Source organism: Heterodontus francisci, chromosome 3 (assembly GCF_036365525.1).
Source record: "Heterodontus francisci isolate sHetFra1 chromosome 3, sHetFra1.hap1, whole genome shotgun sequence".
NCBI classification, from domain to species: domain Eukaryota; kingdom Metazoa; phylum Chordata; class Chondrichthyes; order Heterodontiformes; family Heterodontidae; genus Heterodontus; species Heterodontus francisci.
Genome location: NC_090373.1, coordinates 164,110,498 through 164,123,835, shown reverse-complemented (window position 1 = coordinate 164,123,835; position 13,338 = coordinate 164,110,498). Strand labels below are relative to the sequence as shown.

General features: G+C 42.7%; 1 protein-coding gene across 6 annotated transcripts in view; it reads left to right on the top strand.

Moving 5' to 3' along the window:
- cdk19 (cyclin dependent kinase 19) overlaps nt 1–13,338 on the top strand; it is a 308,467-nt gene that overhangs the window by 220,118 nt on the left and 75,011 nt on the right. For all 6 annotated transcript variants that reach the window (XM_068027312.1, XM_068027313.1, XM_068027309.1 and 3 more), the window contains 3 exons: nt 713–782; nt 2,026–2,098; nt 6,983–7,080. In XM_068027312.1, coding sequence (XP_067883413.1) covers nt 713–782; nt 2,026–2,098; nt 6,983–7,080 — 241 coding nt within the window. The remainder of the gene's footprint in view (nt 1–712; nt 783–2,025; nt 2,099–6,982; nt 7,081–13,338) is intronic.

The following is a 13,338-nucleotide window of genomic DNA, read 5'->3' as shown; positions in this document are numbered from 1 at the left end:
TCCATCTTCGCTGCCTTCGGAGAATACTTGGCATCAGGTGGCAGGACTATATCTCCAACACAGAAGTCCTTGAAGCGGCCAACATCCCCAGCTTATACACACTACTGAGTCAGCGGCGCTTGAGATGGCTTGGCCATGTGAGCCGCATGGAAGATGGCAGGATCCCCAAAGACACATTGTACAGCGAGCTCGCCACTGGTATCAGACCCACCGGCCGTCCATGTCTCCGTTATAAAGACGTCTGCAAACGCGACATGAAATCGTGTGACATTGATCACAAGTCGTGGGAGTCAGTTGCCAGCATTCGCCAGAGCTGGCGGGCAGCCATAAAGACAGGGCTAAATTGTGGCGAGTCGAAGAGACTTAGTAGTTGGCAGGAAAAAAGACAGAGGCGCAAGGGGAGAGCCAACTGTGCAACAGCCCCAACAAACAAATTTCTCTGCAGCACCTGTGGAAGAGCCTGTCACTCCAGAATTGGCCTTTATAGCCACTCCAGGCGCTGCTTCACAAACCACTGACCACCTCCAGGCGCGTATCCATTGTCTCTCGAGATAAGGAGGCCCAAAAGAAAAAAGAAGAGTATAAATGGGTGGTTGTTGGTCGGCACAGACTCGGTGGGCCAAAGGGCCTGTTTCAGTGCTGTATCTCTAAATAAATAAATTATGTACATATGTCCTTAGCACATATTGCATAACTGTTCCTTTTTTCCAAGATAAAGACTGGGAAGATATCCGCAAGATGCCTGAATACCCAACGCTGCAGAAAGACTTCAGGAGAACAACGTAAGTTCTGAAGCCCCCACCAGTGGTGGTGGGGGAGGGTGGGTTCTAGTTTCTGGGATGGGTAGTGTACAATAGTGATGTGCTGAAGGTACATTCACACCACTCATAGAATGCTGTATTTCCTGTTTTCTTCAGTGGGAAGCAGTGTGTTCTTGTCTTTGGAGCTGTTTTGGAGTAATTTCAACTGGCTTTCACTAAACAGACTTTACAAAATCTATGATACAGCAAAAATATAAGAAGTTGCTATGAAGCTTTGCTTGCCATGCATGAAATTCCAGAAAATTATCCAAAACACATTCTGCTAAAGTGCGTTCGTAATCCTGTGCCATTCTGAGGAAATTAAATTCTTTTGAAATTTCAAATGGAAAATCAGTCTCTGTCTCCATTTAGTAAATAATTAGCATTTGTCAGCAATTACTGAGCCAGTGGCACTAGATAACAAGAATCTCCTGCTTTGCACACAAAATACTGTTTTATTTTTAAGGTACAATAATGTAGTAGTTATGATACTGGACTAGCTATGATTGGCTAGTTGTGAAACTGAGTTCAATTAATCTTCTAATTTGTCAGCTGGCACTAGAGAAAATGACTATGCAACTCAACTGGTTCACTTCATGCCTTTCGGGAAAAGGAACCATCTTATCCAGTCTGATATAAATGTAACTCCAGTCCCACACTGAAATGTTCTCGCAAAATAATCACTATCCCAGCACCACCTTCTCCAGACAGTTAAGGAAAGGTAATAAACAGAGTCTGCTACATCACCCGCATTGTGAGGACAACATTTAAAAAAAAGAATATCAGACTAACTCTTTCACACCATTAATTTTCTACGTCTTTTAGAAGTTCTTTTTGACTGGAGCCATTGTAATTTGTTTTCATTAGAACTACTGTAAATAAGAGTTACAGTAAATAACAATCAATAAGAAAAGATCTTTGTATGTTATTTTGTTTCTCTTCCTCTCCTTTGGTCTTCCCAGGCCATACACTATACCCTGACTGAGAGGGAGGGCAGGCAATTGTGTCTCTTAAGCAGCTGAGAGATGTGTGAGTGTGCACTAGGTTTCTCATCTGCTTGTTTTTGGTTTGCTGGTGATGTCACTTGCATGGTGAAGAACAGTAAATAATGCAATTAAATCATTATTTTATGGGCAAATCATCTACACTAAATATTGTTTTGTCTTGTCCAATTGGAGCTAAATAGATAAGGAAGTCTAACTTGTTGATCTTCTCTTGTATTCAGCTATGCTAACAGCAGCCTCATTAAATATATGGAGAAACACAAAGTCAAGCCTGACAGTAAAGTATTTCTTCTGGTGAGTTTTTCCCTCAAGCTTTTTCCAAAGAATTGCTCGAAAGGATCTTTGTAATCAAGTTAGAAGGATTTTCCGCCCACACGATAGTGGAACCAACAACCAGAAAAGCAGTTAATTCTGGGTCACATGACACTGTTAAAATAGAAATAAATAAATATCTATATTGAAAAGATTTTTCCAGACTTTCTGGAGCTCTTCTGCCAAAGTTATAGTGGACAAGAGGAGAGCCTCATGGAAATTCATCCCCTAATAGATGTTTCAATTAATATGGGGATTAGGAAGAGTGCACAGAGATCAGGGAGCCAAAATTCCTGAATAACAGAGTGGAAGTTTGAGCCCCAGCAAGCTTTGAGCCTGAAATAAAAACAAGAAATGCTGGAAATACTCGGCAGGTCTGGCAGCATCTGTGAAGAGAGAAGCAGAGTTAACGTTTCAGGTCAGTGACCCTTCTTCAGAACTAGCAGATATTAGAAATGTAAAAGGTTTTAAGCAAGTAAGGCAGGGTTGGGGCAAGAGATAACAAAAGAGAAGGTATTGATAGGACAAAGTCACAGAATAATTGACCAGAAGGTCATGGAGCAAAGGTAAATGGTATGTTAATGGTGTGGTGAAAGACAAAGCGTTAATACAGAGAGGGTGTTAATTGACAGGAAAATGAACAGCCCTGGCCCCAAGCACAAAACGTTTGTTTAGTTTGTTTCTACTGTGCCTACCCACTTTTTTTTTCATGTTTGTGCTTGGGGCCAGTGGGTTGTACATCTTGAATCCACAATTTAGGTAGTCAGACATAAATTGAGAAGGAGAAGGTTTAATTGGCGGGCCGAATTGGCTTTCCTAGTTTCAACTTTTCCAATATAATTGCTTCCAGCTTGTGATCTAGAAATTTCTACAGATAAACAAGAACCAGCTGGATGATGTTGGTGCAAGATTTTAATAGGCAATACTTCCAGAAGACAGTGGGCTGAATTTTGGTGCAGAAAATGGCAGCTGTGCTGCTGCAATTATGCGGTGGGCAGCTATTTAACATATTGACGGCAGCCCCCCACCCGCAATCACGTGGCGGGGGTGGCATTGCTGACACCAATTTTAAAAGGCTGCCAACTCTACAAACAGTTCAACATAATGCAGGGTTGACCCCATTCTCCCCTTCCCCATACAAATCATGCAGAGTTGACCCCTTCCCCACCTTGGTGGCGCCAGCTTCTCCCGGATTGGAAAGTGAAAGCATGCTCAAGATTGGGAACTGAAAATAAGATCACGGGGAATTAAATTTAAATTTATGCAGAGAGGTATTTTAAATATGGAAAGCAGGGTCCCGTCGCAGAGCGGTGGAGATGCCACCACCGAGCCTTGCCGCTGGCAGGAAGATTGAGCCGGCAATCCTGTTGGGCTCCATGGTGGCCGCTCCTACTCTCCGGCCGCCCCCCCCCGCCCCACCATGAAACCCGACGTCAGGCTGAGAACTAAACCCAGCCCAATGCCTCCATTTTACTTTTCAGATGACAGAATTATTTAACTTGATGCAATGCCCACAAGTTTAAATTTCACTTCACCTCTAACTGATTGTTATAAATTAAGAATGAAGAATTGTTATAAATTAGAATTAGGAAAATGTGCAAAATTAAAAAACAAGGAAACTGAGTGGTTAGCACACTGCCCTTATAAAAATTCCTTTTGCCAATTACAGGGGACCTAAGTGAAATGAATTTGGGCTGTCACAGGGAGCACCAGTCCACACAAATCAATCTCTGATTTTACATTGAATTTGCAGTCATTCGGAGAGACTTAGTTATGATAGGAGTTGAAAAAGCCTCAACAGTTATGGTAGAAGTGTACCCTTTTGGAGTTCTGGTTGAAGGAATAGTTCAAGGGTGGAATTATGGTGGAGAAATTCATTTGCATGAAGTGGCACTGCGCAGAGCTAGGTCGATTTCCCAAGGGCAGACAGTGCTATGGGCCACTGCCTGCATAGCTGTCTTCATTGATAGCATTGAAGAAAGCTGCACAGGTGACTACTTGCGCGGCCTGCATGGCTGCCTGCCTCAGGGGAATCAATGTAGTCTGTGTAACGCCGCTAGGAGTGGAGTAGCACTACCAAACAATTTTTTAAAATATTCGTTCTTGGGGTCTAAGCATTGCTGGCTAGGCCAGCATTTATTGCCCATCTCTAATTGCCCTTGGGAAGGTGGAGGTAAGCAGCCTTCTTGAACCACTGCAGTCCTTGTGGTGAAGGCACTCCCACAGTGCTTCTCCTATAAGTTTAAAAAGAATACCTTTTTTAAATTAACAATGAGGCGCTGCTCTCATTCAAAGTGTCACTTTTCTGGTGATTTGAAACCTGCAAAAATATATTTTGTGAAAACAGTGAGCCTAATTTGCCTGCTTTGTGATTACATAATGCTGTAATTGATCAGAGTTGTGACAAAAGATCATTCACCTGAAATGTTAACCCGAGCTTCTTATCTGCATAGATGCTGCATGAACTGCTGAGCATTGCCAGCAGTTTCTGTCTCACTTTCAGATTTTCAGCATTTGCAGTATTTTGCTTCGCCCCATCCTACCTTAGCATGTGGTATTAGATGCAATTATTGTTGCTTTGGAATTGGTACTTGTGCTTCTGGTTTTCCCACATAATTATTAATAGATGGTTCTAACAGTAGCTACTGAAGCTGTAAGCCTTGAATTTTCAACATCCCACTGGTACTACAGAACCTCACTGGGAGCGAGCATGAGTCACAAAATTTGTTGTGCAGGCTAGGTGTGTAGCTTTTCAGTGAAGAAGAATACCACAATTATCAAAACTGTGCTGGAGACAAACACAACAGTTGTACATACAAATTTTATTTAAATGAGTCCTACACTGGAGCTTGCAGATATCTCACTGGCAGACAATTGGCTTATTTCTAACTGGTACTGCAGTATGTTGGCAGCCTGGCTGTGCAATTAAGCTTCTTAAAGCTAAGTATTAATTTTGATTTTTGTTGGGAATTTTTTCTAAACTTATTATTTTGCTTCATCTGCATTTTCATTGGAAACCAAGCTGCAAGCCACTTGTACCTCAGGGGATGAAGGTCATTATTTAAATTTTATGTCATTGGACCGTTCCAAGCCATTGGTGAATTGGGCCACAGATGCCTCAAGCAAATGACATGGGTTTTGTTTTCAACGGGCAACATATTCATCACTCCAGAAAGGAGCTGGGGGCATCAGCTCAACAGGGCACAGAGTTTTCCTGATGTTTAAGTTCCCAAGAATGCAGATCATCTTCAGGTAGCAGCCAAGTAGTGAACAGAGCCTGGTGCCACTTCTGGACAGGCAAAGTGTGCTACTTTCTTCTGGGAAAGGTGCCCTGGAATGCCAACCAGGGCAGCCACCCTCATCAGTCTCACACAGCAGCATGTTTACTTCGCCAACCATCAAACAGGAGTATTGAATGCTGTGTTGCATTATTAATTTTATAGATGGACTGTGCTTTATGCCTCTGCTTTGTGTTTCTTATCTCTTCTATTTTGCCTGGTAATTGTTTCCCCCTGCTCAGCCTGTCATCACTCCCCACTACAATTCCCCCTCCCCTGCCCTCCCCTCCATTACTCATCTCTCCCACTTACCACTCCCAAAGGCTGACAATTCTTCAGAATACACTGAAGGAAGCCCCAGAATGTAGCCTCAAGTGGGCTCCTCTTTGAAATTTGAGCTGCTACCCAGATTTTCCACAAGCCCCATGAATTTAGCTACTGGTGCATATCCAATGCAGTGTTGGAATTTCAAGTAGAGTGTGAGCATCAGAATAATATAAATGCAAAATGCATTTATCTTTGTTGCACCATCACTCAAATCTAAATATAGCTGATCAACTTTTGTGAATACTGCATTAAGTCTAAATGATAAGGTACAATTAAAAATAAAAGAAAAATGCTAGAAATACACATTTTTTAAAAAAAGTGAGAAAACCAGATTCTCCATTCCAACCTTGCAAAAATTCTTGCTTATCTTTTAGTTTTCAGTTCTGACAAAAGGGACGTTCAAAATGCTAACCTGCCTGTACTGAAGATGATCGACCTGTTGTGTATTTTCAGTATCTCTGTTTTTGTTTCATTTCTAACAACTCTTATTAACAAAAACATAATTGTAGTAGTTAATCATCTTTCTTCATTTCACACCACTGAATCTTTCCACATGGAAATGGTCTAAACAGTAGTTTTCAGACTTTTCTTTTGGGGGAGGGAGCACATGGAAATGTTGCCACACACCAAGGGACAGCCTGCCAATGTTGACCTATATTCAAGGACCCTGTCCTAACTTTCAAAAGGCAGTCCTATTAACCGAAAAGAAAACTTGTCATTTGCAGAAAATGTTTCGTGTTATTAGTAAACAGCTACAGAATAACATTTTAGCAGATCAACAAACAAGTAACGTGACAGCAGAGGGACAGACATCTGATTTACATTGTGGACCCCATGGATTTCCACATTGACTCATTCGAGTGCGGGGATCCCCATTTGAGTTGTCACATTTTTACGAGCAACGCTGTCAAGGCTGCATTTATTACCCATCCTTTCCTGTCCCGAGAAGCTGGTGGTGACCTTTTTGAACCTCTAGTTCTGTTGGATATGGTGCTATGAAAAAGAACCAAATTGGCTTAGTTTGGCAAAGGTTTGTATTTGAATGCTGCATCCTAACCTATTCTTCCAAAACAGTTTAGCCCAATTTAGCAACTGAAAATCTGTTTGAGATTAGCAATCCTCCGAATCAGTACAAAACAGTTATTTTGAGCCTTGAACATAATTGCTTTAAATTTCATCCTAATCTGTGCTGGAATGTGAAGTCCTACTTCCAGATGCTGCACAGATCTCATTACTAATGCTTACCTGATTCTTATTTCAGCTGCAAAAGCTTCTGACTATGGATCCAACAAAAAGAATCACTTCTGAGCAAGCTCTGCAGGATCCTTACTTCTTGGAAGAGCCTTTGCCAACAACAGAGTAGGTAGACTGTTGATTTTGTGCAAAAGGAAAGAAAATTATTTATTTGTTTCAGGTTTGATGCAGCTAATGTAATCTACAAGTTGTTATTATAAGGACCAGTTAGTTATTGCAAGGCTAATCTTAACTCTAGTTCTGATTTCTCTGAAGAATTTTTGTAATTATTGTCTTCATGGTTTAGATGCAGCATAGTGGTGGAGTCTGTCGGGACATCAGCTCAGTAGATTAGAGTGATATAGCACAGAAGGAGACCATTCAGGCCATCACACTTGTGCAGGATTGCATATTTGGTTCCACCCTGGTACAGAGGAGATGAACCAGACAACACTCCACAGTGAGGGAAAATCAGAGAATTGCTCCTGAACTGTTTTTATGTGCTTTCTAGTGGCTATTCCAGGAGGAGATGGGCAATCACAAGAAATCTGTGGACTGTGTTAGGAAGGGGAAAAATTAGTTAGGGTTCCTGCCCATACATGCTATCAAATAATTCCTGCACATACGGACATCTGGTAAGAGTGGGATCAGGGACAGCTGTAATAAATATGGTTAAAAAACACTGACTGCACTCATCATCCAGGTTCACTCCATGACAAATCACTTAAGCAAAGTACTGGGTGGTGCCTGGTGAATGAAGGATTATACCCAAGCAATGATTTAACACCTTCAGTAGGGCAAGGGAAGGTAGAGGATTGGTGAGAAAATTTGAAAAAATTACTTTAACATTTTGTTCAATAGTACTTTTGGGGCTGAATCTTACCCAGTGACCTCCGACGCCAAGAAGGCCCCGCCGCATTTTACTGGTGGCGGTGAGGCCTCGGTGCAGCCTTGGCACCGGGGCCTTCATTTAAATATTAAAATTAATTTAAAACAAATGCTAATTAACTTACCTCGACCCAGCGGCCGTCCCATGCCGATTTTACGACCGCCAGCTGCAACTTGTGTGCTTTCGGAACTCCATACGGATATGTAGACAAATTTTGGAAAGATGTAAAGGTAACAGGGTTGTTGTGGTGGGTGATTTTAACTTCCCCCATATTGACTGAGACTCACTTAGTGCTAGGGGCTTGGATGGGGCAGAATTTGTAAGGAGCATCCAGGAGGGCTTCTTGAAACAATATGTAGATAGTCCAACTAGGGATGGGGCCGTACTGGACCTGGTATTGGGGAATGAGCCCGGCCAGGTGATCGAAGTTTCAGTAGGGGAGCATTTCGGGAACAGTGACCATAATTCCATAAGTTTTAAGGTATTTGTGGATAAGGATAAGAGTAGTCCTCGGGTGAAGGTGCTAAATTGGGGGAAGGCTAATTATAACAATATTAGGCAGAAACTGAAGAATTTAGATTGGGGTTGGCTGTTTGAGGGTAAATCAACATCTGACATGTGGGAGTCTTTCAAATGTCAGTTGATTAGAATCCAGGACCAGCACGTTCCTGTGAGGAAGAAGGATAAGTTTCGGGAACCTTAGAGAACGCGGGACATTGTGAGCCTAGTCAAAAAGAAAAAGGAAGCATTCGTAAGGGCAGGAAGGCTAGGAACAGACAAATCCCTTGAGTAAAGACAGTAGGAAGGAACTTAAGCAAGGAGTCAGGAGGGCTAAAAGAGGTCATGAAAAGTCATTGGCAAACAGGATTAAGGAAAATCCCAAGGCTTTTTATACGTATATAAAGAGCAAGTGGGTAACTAGGGAAAGGGTTGGCCCACTCAAGGACAGAGAAGGGAATCTATGTGTGGAGCCAGAGGAAATGGGTGATGTACTAAATGAGTACTTTGTATCAGTATTCACCAAAGAGAAGGACTTGGTGGATGATGAGCCTAGGGAAGGGAGTGTAGATAGTCTCAGTCATCTCATTATCAAAAAGGAGGAGGTGTTGGGTGTCATGCAAAGCATTAAAGTAGATAAGTCCCCAGGGCCTGATGGGATCTACCCCAGAATACTGAGAGAGGCAAGGGAAGAAATTGCTGGGGCCTTGACAGAAATTTTTGCATCCTCATTGGCGACAGGTGAGGTCGCAGAGGACTGGAGAATAGCCAATGTTCCTTTGTTTAAGAAGGTTAGCAAGGATAATCCAGGAAATTATAGGCCGGTGAGCCTTACGTCAGTGGTAGGGAAATTATTAGAGAGGATTCTTCGGGACAGGATTTACTCCCATTTGGAAACAAACGAACGTATTAGCGAGAGGCAGCATGGTTTTGTGAAGGGGAGGTTGTGTCACTAATTTGATTGAGTTTTTTGAGGAAGTGACAAAGATGATTGATGAAGGAAGGGCAGTAGATGTTATCTATATGGACTTCAGTAAAGCCTTTGACAAGGTCCCTCATGGCAGACTGGTACAAAAGGTGAAGTCACACGGGATCAGAGGTGAGCTGGCAAGATGGATACAGAACTGGCTCAGTCATAGAAGACAGAGGGTAGCAGTGGAAGGGTGCTTTTCTGAATGGAGGGATGTGACTAGTGGTGTTCCACAGGGATCAGTTCTGGGATCTTTGCTCTTTGTAGTATATATAAATGATTTGGAGAAAAATATAGCTGGTCTGATTAGTAAGTTTGCAGACGACACAAAGGTTGGTGGAGTTGCGGATAGTGATGAGGATTGTCAGAGGATACAGCAGGATGTAGATCGGTTGGCGACTTGGGTGGAGAAATGGCAGATGGAGTTTAATCCGGACAAATGTGAGGTAATGCATTTTGGAAGGTCTAATGCAGGTGGGAAGTATACAGTAAATGGCAGAACCCGTAGGAGTATTGACAGGCAGAGAGATATGGGCGTACAGGTCCGCAGATCACTGAAAGTGGCAACGCAGGTGGATAAGGTAGTCAAGAAGGCATACGGCATGCTTGCCTTCATCAGTCGGGGCATCGAGTATAAAAATTGGCAAGTCATGCTGCAGTTGTCCAGAACTTTAGTTAGGCCACACTTAGAATATTGCATGCAATTCTGGTCGCCACACTACCAGAAGGACATGGAGGCTTTGGAGAGGGTACAGAAGAGGTTTACGAGGATGTTGCTTGGTCTGGAGGGCATTAGCAATGAGGAGCGGTTGGATAAACTCGGATTGTTTTCACTGGAACGACGGAGGTGGAGGGGCGACATGATAGAGGTTTACAAAGTTATGAGCGACATGGACAGAGTGGATAGTCAGAAGCTTTTTCCCAGGGTGGAAGAGTCAGTTACTAGGGGACATTGGTTTAAGGTGAGAGGGGCAAAGTTTAGAGGGGATGTGCGAGGCAAGTTCTTTACACAGAGGGTGGTGAGTGCCTGGAACTTGCTGCCGGGGGAGGTGGTGGAAGCAGGTACGATAGCGACGTTTAAGGGGCATCTTGACAAATACATGAATCGGATGGGAATAGAGGGATATGGTACCCGGAAGTGCAGAAGGTTTTAGTTTAGGCAGGCATCAAGATCGGCGCAGGCTTGGAGGGCCGAATGGCCTGTTCCTGTGCTATACTGTTCTTTGTTCTTTGTTCCAAGGAAAGACACTGGTGGGGAGGGGGGGAGGAGTGAAATTATCAGGGCGGTGGGGGGAGCGGGGAAAACCTTTTCTATTGGTTGTAAGGATGGTGGGAAGGGGTTGAGTTTCAAAGGTTATTAAATTTGAGGGGGAAAGTTCAGAACCTGAATAAAACTTTTTTTCGGGGGAGAGGGCCAATTACACATTTATTATTTATTGAGGGTGTGGGACAGGGAACTGAAAATGTAAATAAATGTATGTCTGCATGTTGAACCATTCTGTCATTTAAAAACTTTTAATGAGACCGAAGGGCCTGAAGCCCTTTAAAAATGGCGCCGATGCCTGCGTGGTGGCGCTGGATGCCATTATCGGGGATAGAGCGGCCGTCCCCGATGAAGGAGAGGGGGTGGCTGCTCTGCCCCCTCCATTTAAATGAGCCCTCGTGCGAAATATCGTGGAGGCTCAGCGGTGGCGCTGCCGGGTCTGAAGCTGCCGAGTTCAATGTGCGCCGCCGCAATTGAAACACGCCTACAAAATTCTGCCCTTGATGTTTGGAAAAATGAATTTCCGTGTTGTCAATTATTCAGACTGTTTGGGACCAGAATGTTATAATATATGAAAATATGGATATCTAAACATATATAATTCTATATTAACAGCAGCAGAATTGCACTCCGCACTTCCATTAAATTGCAAAATCTTGACCTGCATTTACACAATACTGATCTCCCTTCTTGTATGTTTACTGCTGAGATTGCTTTACATTGGTATCAGTAACAGCCAATTTTGAGGTGATTTGCCTCGTTTCCACCCAGTGTCCCAGTTTCCACTTTGCACATGCACAAAGCTGTAATAAATAGTGCTTGTGTGGGTGAATTATGTGAATCAGGAAAGTCTGAATTTGCCACCTGCTCTGGATATTTTCTCTTCTCTTTTAAAATGCTGCACATTAATGGGAGAGAACGCAGCTATTATTATTGACCCAGTACTAAGGCTTGCTTCTCTGGTAGGTTAAATATCTTTTCCCTTTCTTTCTGCCAGTTGTATTCATCATACAGGCAGACAGATGCGTCATTTTAATAGTAACTATTTAATAATAATAACACTATATTCCTGCAACTCCATAGTCTGTCCTAAGACTAACAGCAAAAAAGGTGGCACCAAATGGTGCTCGTGGGAAGAAAACCAAAAATAGTTTCTTAACTTGGACTTTACATTTTGAAATCTGAAGTGTCAATGAATTACTGATCCTGCCAATAAGATTCCTAGTCACATTATTCCATTCATATCTCTCTCCTTGTCACTTTTGAATGTACCATGTTGTTCTGGAAAATATTCCCATCTCTTTCCCTAAGGAAGTGATGTGCCTTGCTATATCATGTCTTCCATTTCCCATAACATACTGCTGTCAGAGCTTACCATATTGAAAAAAAACTGTAATTTGTATAGTAGTTGTACTTTGAGCATTGTTTAAGTATGGGTCCAATGCTTGCAGAGCCTTTTTAATTTGGGGTACTTATGCTTAAAGTTTAGAAAGTATTATTGAAGAGAACCCCAGAAAGGAAAGGACTAAATATGTATTTTTTTTTTAAAAAGCCTATTATATGTTTCAGTTACGCAGCCATTCAACCCAGAGTCCCAGGCTTTCTATCTTTCCACTGGATGCTACTGCAACAGCAGCTTTTCTGCTTTCATACATTCCAACTCTATATTGTCTGTCCTGTGGCTTTCACTCATCCAGATCTGGTATTTTACAATCCTTGCTGTGCATCTATTCATTCATTCTCCCACTTCAGCTGTGCAGTTCTGCTGATGATTCCTATAAACATGAATTGGGTTCCTCCTCACTCCAAATCTCCTAATCATGCTACTTTGACACCACGACAAGTCTTCTAAGGGAACAAGAGATTCTCTGATTGATTAATCAGTTGTAGTTTCTAAGCCTGTTTTGGCCTCTCTCCATGTGATGCGAGTCAGTGCAGACTTTCTCAGTAAAAAGTGCAGGCTACAAAGTACCTGCTGGTATTCCTCAAGAAAGGCATGGACTTGTGAATACAGACCTTAAACCTAAGATACAAGGTACGTAGTTTTATTCTCATCTAACAGGCAGTGATTTTCATCTGGTTCACTAATGTCTTTTAGGGAATGAAATCTGCTGTCTTTACCTGGCCTGGCCTACACGTGACTCCAGACCCACAGCAATGTGGTTGACTCTTAACTGCCCTCTGAAATGGCTTAGCAAGCCACTCAGTTGTCAAGGGCAGTTAGGGATGGGCAACAAATGCTGCCCTTACCAGCAACGCCCACATCCCATGAAAGAATAAAAAAAATTCCTATATGCTGCAAACTATAGCTTCATTAAAGCTTTCTTGAGGAATACCAGCAGGTACTTTGTAGCCTGCACTTTTTACTGAGAAAGTCTGCACTGATTCGCATCACATGGAGAGAGGCCAAAACAGGCTTAGAAACTACAACTGATTAATCAATCAGAGAATCTCTTGTTCCCTTAGAAGACTTGTCGTGGTGTCAAAGTAGCATGATTTGGAGTGAGGAGGAACCCAATTCATGGGGCGGCACAGTGGTTAGCACTGCAGCCTCACAGCTCCAGGGACACGGGTTCGATTCTGGGTACTGCCTGTGTGGAGTTTGCAAGTTCTCCCTGTGTCTGCGTGGGTTTTCTCCGGGTGCTCCGGTTTCCTCCCACAAGCCAAAAGACTTGCAGGTTGATAGCTAAATTGGCCATTATAAATTGTCACTAGTATAGGTAGGTGGTCGGGAAATATAGGGACAGGTGGGGATGTTTGGTA